General features: G+C 40.0%; 2 protein-coding genes across 3 annotated transcripts; one reads left to right on the top strand and one right to left on the bottom strand.

The window, feature by feature from the left end:
* The first annotated feature begins 319 nt into the window (after window positions 1-319).
* LOC112461975 (U6 snRNA-associated Sm-like protein LSm8) lies at window positions 320-1892 on the top strand. Of its 2 annotated transcripts, none has more exons than XM_025027449.1 (4): window positions 320-412; window positions 502-542; window positions 1063-1190; window positions 1421-1892. In XM_025027449.1, exons 1-4 carry the CDS (start codon window positions 382-384, stop codon window positions 1509-1511), a joined length of 291 nt encoding a protein of 96 aa, XP_024883217.1. In that variant the 5' UTR covers window positions 320-381; the 3' UTR covers window positions 1512-1892. The 2 variants fall into 2 exon arrangements, with proteins under 2 accessions (XP_024883217.1, XP_024883219.1); XM_025027451.1 differs by having other exon boundaries at window positions 328-412; window positions 508-542.
* A 781-nt stretch (window positions 1893-2673) lies between these two features.
* LOC112461978 (formin-2-like) lies at window positions 2674-6029 on the bottom strand (the record flags this gene model as incomplete). Its single annotated transcript, XM_025027454.1, has 3 exons — window positions 2674-5178; window positions 5403-5607; window positions 5728-6029. Coding segments are annotated over 3 exons (2339 nt in total), but the record flags the coding sequence as incomplete, so codon positions are not given.
* Between the last annotated feature and the right edge of the window lie 81 nt (window positions 6030-6110).

Below are 6110 nucleotides of genomic sequence, written 5' to 3'. Positions count from 1 at the left end.
CGCAATTGTGTGCGGCATGAAAACCATCTCCTTTACATGCTGCATGCACGCTATCATTGGCCGCGTTCAGGAAACTGTTGAATCAGCGCTCATTATGATTGGTTCTTACACTTAGATCCGGAGATGGACCAAAAGTAAGAACCAATCATATTAAAGAATCACTGACCGCTCACTCAACAGTTGTGTTTCCTGAATGCGGCCATTCTGGCTGGCAGCAATGGCAGCATGGTATAAATAGCTGGTAGGTCACCCGGTTTGTTTTTAGTGACGCGTGGTGACGCGTTCGTTGAAGATACACAAGTCGGTAACCTATATTGGGAGCTGATGACTCGCTAACGTATTATCGATACTTAGGTAGCTTTGTGTGACATACAATAAATAATGGCGTCAGGATTAGAGAGTTACGTGAATCGTATCCTTTTTGCATAATTTATTGTTCAACCGAGTTGTGACAAGTACACAACATTTCTGATGAATATATTAACCCTAAACATTGCTTAGATACAGTTTCCATTATCACGTCGGACGGGAGGAATTTTATTGTAAGTACGCAAATCCGCAAAATCGCCGATTTACTAATACTGTCCATACTTTTGGTTTCTGAATGCTTTATTTACTTTGCTCAAAGATATAATTGTAGTAGGATGTAATGTACGATACTGTGTTTACGTTTTGTAACTTAGGATTACTGATTATCAATATTCTTGGAGAATATTTATACAGCTTCTGATATTCAAGTTTTATTTATTGGAAGAATGTAATTATGTAGCTCAATTTTTAAAATGTGAAATATTTACAAAACATTATCATATCATTCTAGAGGTCTGTGATGATGCTTTGCAAATATTTCAAAAATTTAGATACTTAATTCTTTAATAACCTTTTACAAACGTTTCATATTTAAAAAATTTAACTAATTCTTTGATAATATCTCACAAGTGTTCGCATTTCAAAGCTATATAATTGCATTTTGTCAATAAATACAATTTTAATATCAGAAGCTGTATCTTTTATGTCCGTCGTAACGATTCAGCTCATCTTCGAACTAAACTTTTGCTTCAGGGCACGCTGAAAGGTTTCGATCAGACTATCAATATAATTCTGGATGAATCACACGAGCGAGTATATAGCACAACGCAGGGAGTGGAGCAGGTTGTCTTGGGTTTGCACATCATCAGAGGGGATAACGTGTCAGTATAGCTTCCTGAGATAAACTGTACACAGAGTAGTTTCAATAATCGTATTTGTAATATGAATAATTGTTCCTTTTATTATTACATCAGTATTCGTCACTAAAAAAATATAGAAAAATAATTTCACCTTGCACTAATATTCACTTATATGGAAATAAATATCTAACACATAAGTATTCATGAAAAAATACACATTAGTTTAATTTATGGTATGCCTTTCTTTTCAGAGCGATAGTAGGAGAGTTAGACGACGAGATGGACGCGAGATTGGATCTATCGACAATACGAGCTGACCCCCTAAGTTCTATCATACATTGATGAATATGTCTGAAGTTGCGATTGGAATGGCTGTCTGTTCAAATTTGAAATAAAAACAATTGCGAGCATTAGAGAAAAAAGTAATACAACTTTCCATACAGAGGTTGTATATTGTACAAAAATCTTTCATTCCTCATATATAGACATGTTTATCATATAATTGTATTTTAAAAAGTGCACAGAGTTAATACAGCGGTATTTACATCATTGAGACAAACCGAAAAACTTGTGTTTGAATCAACAACTCTCGTCTGTACAAAAATCTTGCTATATATATCTATATATATATAATATGATAGTAAACTTTATACAAATATAATTTCGCTCTATATCTATATAATGTAGTAATAATAATAAACGAAGTATGTAGATTAACATTGAGTGGTCTACTTCAGCGAAAATCTTAATATTCTGCATCTATTCCTAGATCATCTTGAAAGAGATACGTACAGCTAGAAATTTCTGCTTTGTCGCGGAGCGACAATCGTCATTTTAATTCAGACACTCGGGTCTGTACCAATAAGAATCAGTAAAGGATATAATTAACCTCTTCATTGGAGGTATGCGAGAATACAAAGTACTGTATGTTACTTCGACATGATTTGCATGATCTTAAGATGAAACCAATTGAAGTGAGATTGAAATTTACACATTATTACTCGCGTACTTTTTTTTAAAGCGTAGAAAAGTACTTCGTTACATCATGTTGTAAAATTGGTATACATTAAACTTCTTTTTTTTTTTACAAAATATTGCAGTTTACCTTAGCATTCCTACATCTCCGCGACACGTAAATATCGTGTACGTCGATTTACGAATCGCGGGTGCAAATTCGCAAAAGGAAACAACGTGTCTTGCGGACCTCAGGCATTTGCATGCCATTTTTGTGGAAGACAACAAAATTATAATTTCTCTATCATCTCTATCAGCATCCGCCCGACATCTTAAGCTGGGTATACACTTGGCGAACGAACAGTGGACGCGAACGTTCGTTATTATTCAGCAGATGTATACGCCAAGGCAAATGCGAATAAAAAAGGAACGAACGACTTACGAACGCGAATGTCCAAACGTTCGCGTTCGCTGTTCGTTCGTAGATGTATACCCAGCTTTACATGCTTGTTTATTTCAGACTGATTATTTCGGCGAGACTTACGTCTAATTGTCTTTTCATAGAATCTATTTATTGTAAACGAGTGGATACACATTCGTCATTATCTATGTATAAATATTTCTTACCATTATAGACTTACAATACATGCCTAATTAATATCCTTGAGAGTTATGTGATGAATTACAAACTAAAGTGATGGATCCGGTACGTTCTAAGTGTTGAAATATGCTAGCTTCCATAGAATATTCCAAAAGAAAATTGCACGCAACCATGAGCATTATATGCGATATAGTATAACTTAAGCATTACGTACAATGAGCTGGTGCTCATAACTCCTAGTTTTGTAGATTGCCGATCTGTTGATCATAATCATCGAACGTGTTCAGCATTATACCATCAAATCTTTCTCTCCGCGAGTAAATTCTACAGATTTAATTTTATATAAACCAAAAATGTATACACATATATATAGATAGATAATAATTTTTTGTAAAGGATATTTATAAATATTTACATCGATATTTTTATAGATTTATAAGGAATAAATCTGTAGATCTCTACGTAAGAAAGTGTCTCGATATTATACCATGAAAATAAATTGGAAAGACTTCAAAGTATGCTTTTGAGTGTACTGCGTGCAGGCGTGAAATGCACGCGCGGACTCTACCGCTCGTGAGAATTATCATCAGGCGCTCACAATTTATTTTCCCCAATGCACTACTTAATTATTGGTCACCATATTGGTCCTGCTGCGATTTCTTCGGCGGATACGGCCGCCACGCTGTCTGCTGCCCCAATCGTCACCCCCCATCGGGCCAAAGTTGGGCCCATTTGATCCGTTCGGACCAAACGGATCGCCGCCACCACCACCGGGTCCTCCGAAATTATTAAAATTACCACCACAGGGATAAGGTGGGCCCCCTTCGTAATTGTCCGGACCAAAGTTAGGTCCAGGACCTAACAGTCCGGCCCCATTGTTACGTTGCGCGTTGAAACGCGGATCGAAATTCATCTGACCCTGAGGCGGTATCGGAACGGGACCATTCATACCCATCGCCGGACCGTGTGGTATGCCCATGGGCGGCATATTCTGCGGCGGCATCGGTCCAGCGTTCATCATAGGCCTCATCGGACCCATGTTACCCATGCCCATCGGATGGTTTGGACCCATTGGGCCCATCATACCCTGAGGGGGACCCGGTATGGCGCCGGGCAGCGGACCGCCAGGCATACCAGGTCTCACCGGCATGCCAGTAGAACCAAGACCCATATTAGGTCCCATTGGATCCATCGGTTGCATCCCTTTGGACATCATCGGAGCATTGGTTGTATTCTGCGAGGACGACTGTTGATTGGAAGCCGCCGCCTCGAGAGTTTTCCGTCGCGGATCTGAACGAACACATTGCGGCGGCGATTTCGGTGTCTCATGCTTCATTTGCGGCGGCGGCGGCGACATCGGCGAGTCGGCCAGTTGCTCAGGCTTGGCGATGCGGAAGATCTTGCGGAGGCGTGGATCGTATTTGACCTGCGCATCATTCTTCGTTAACTTGAGACCGGTGTAATCCGGTCTGGGTATGTCGACCACGTAGACTTTATACACCATCGGCGGATGCGACGCGATACTTCCATCGATCTCGGTGCATGGTATATGCGCGGGTACCGGTTTGAACGGTAAGGTCAGCATCTGTCGAAGATCGACGTCGGATTTGACACGCAAATCCGTGTCGCCGAAGTCACCGGATTGGAAACGCTGTCGGAAGTCCATGTCTTGCCGTCTGAGATCTTGATCCGCTCTCGTAGAGCGCAGATCGGTGTCCATGTTAGCGTCTACCGCGGTGATGCCGGAACTGTAGATGCTCGTTTCCAGCCTGAGAGGTTTCTGCAACTCCCTCTTCACATCGGAAGATATGCTAGGGCTGCTCGGCTTCTGCTCGACTTCCCGACGTTGTCTAGGATCCCGGGACATTCGTGGATCTCTGGATACAGATACAGTTGCCGAACTCGGACCTGGTGATCGCCTCGGACTCGACGACGTCTCGCTATCCGTCTTCGGATCTTGCGCCGATTTAGCTTTCGACGCGTCTTGATTCGAGTTTGCTTGTGTCTTGTTAGTCGTGGAGCTCTGAGCCTTCAGAGTGGAAAGCAATTTGGATACTTCGGCACTGATATCAATTTTGCTCAGGTCACCTAATTTGTCCACAATAGCGGCCGGCTGGGGTACGTTGGACACGGATGTCGCAGGCTGGAACTCCTCCTTGATAACGAGGTTTTGAGTCTTCTCGATGGGCTCGATTTCGTCTTTCGAACTATCCACTATAGTAAGATTACCTCCCTCGTCATCATCATCATCATCGTCCTCGTCATCCGAATACCAATCTTCGATAATCTGATCAGTATTAGGTGCATCGGACTCGTTGTCTATGTTTTTCAAACTGTCCTGAGCCGCGCGTTGCTGCTGCTGTATTCGCATAAACAATTCCTGCGCCTTCTTTGGTAAGTGAGGCGGCACTGTCTCATGTTCGTCTATAGATGAAGTATCCTGATATTGTTCACCTGTTAAATGCAGATATAATTGTATATTTTTTTCCATTATTTAATGCACAATATTTTAGATGAATTATTTTAATTATAAAGAGATTGAAAGCAATATATAAAATATCAATCAATGAAAAAATAAGTATAAGTGTAACAGGCTAAGTAACTAAACCTTATTAAATTTTCTAACATATTAAATACAGTTAAAGAAAGAAAATCACGGTAAGATAAGCAGTTCTTACCTTGCTCAAGAAACTTTCCTCTTTCCTTATCCTCATCTTCAATTGGCATTTCGATAACGAGTTCCGATTCCTCATCTTGATCGCTCTCGTCATCGTGTTTATTTCTCGTGAGACTCGCTACTTTATCAGCTATACTATAGACGGATGGTGGTTTCTTTGCGTTCAATAACTGCCTCAAGTCAACATCTCTTCGCTTTCTCGTCTGCTAATAGAAGTAAAGTTTCATAATGATAATTGTGTTGTTCATTTTTTAAATTCAAATTTAGTTATAATATAAACTCTGTAATCATAATTAATTAAAATATGAATTCGCACAATATTATACCTCATCTATGTCTTCTTCTTTGTCTACATTCTTTGCAAGATTTTCTCTTGTTTCAGTTTTACTTGATTCAGTTCTTTCGCTGTAGAAATCTACAGGCGGTGTAATTTGCGCCTGTTTTTGTGCCTGTTGCTGCGTGGCTAAACCTAACGCAGCGTTTGGAAGTTGAAGACCAAGCTCATTTGCCGACTGCAGTAGCATAATCTGCTCGTAAGGAACTCTGTCCTCGTCCGAACCCCATCGCGTCTTCTTTCCAGAAGGTTTTCTTTCCCTCGCGTTGGCTTTTTGCTGATTCGTTTGTTCTTCTATTTAATCAAATAATCATGATTTTAGTATAAGAATTTAAATAAGTAATAAAGCGATGTATATATATATATAAATATATA

This window comes from Temnothorax curvispinosus, unplaced genomic scaffold, assembly GCF_003070985.1.
Source record: "Temnothorax curvispinosus isolate PA1 unplaced genomic scaffold, ASM307098v1 QBEX01011923.1, whole genome shotgun sequence".
NCBI lineage: Eukaryota > Metazoa > Arthropoda > Insecta > Hymenoptera > Formicidae > Temnothorax > Temnothorax curvispinosus.
Note: the sequence above shows the minus strand (reverse complement) of the source record. Positions and strands in the feature narration are given on the sequence as shown.

Excerpts from the sequence above, each read along its gene's own strand:
- LOC112461975 (XM_025027449.1), top strand. The coding sequence starts at position 382 with ATGGCGTCAGGATTAGAGAGTTACGTGAATC. Across the intron at positions 413-501 it reads ATTAGAGAGTTACGTGAATC|ATACAGTTTCCATTATCACG; the intron begins GTATCCTTTTTG and ends AACATTGCTTAG. Across the intron at positions 1,191-1,420 it reads ATCATCAGAGGGGATAACGT|AGCGATAGTAGGAGAGTTAG; the intron begins GTCAGTATAGCT and ends CTTTCTTTTCAG.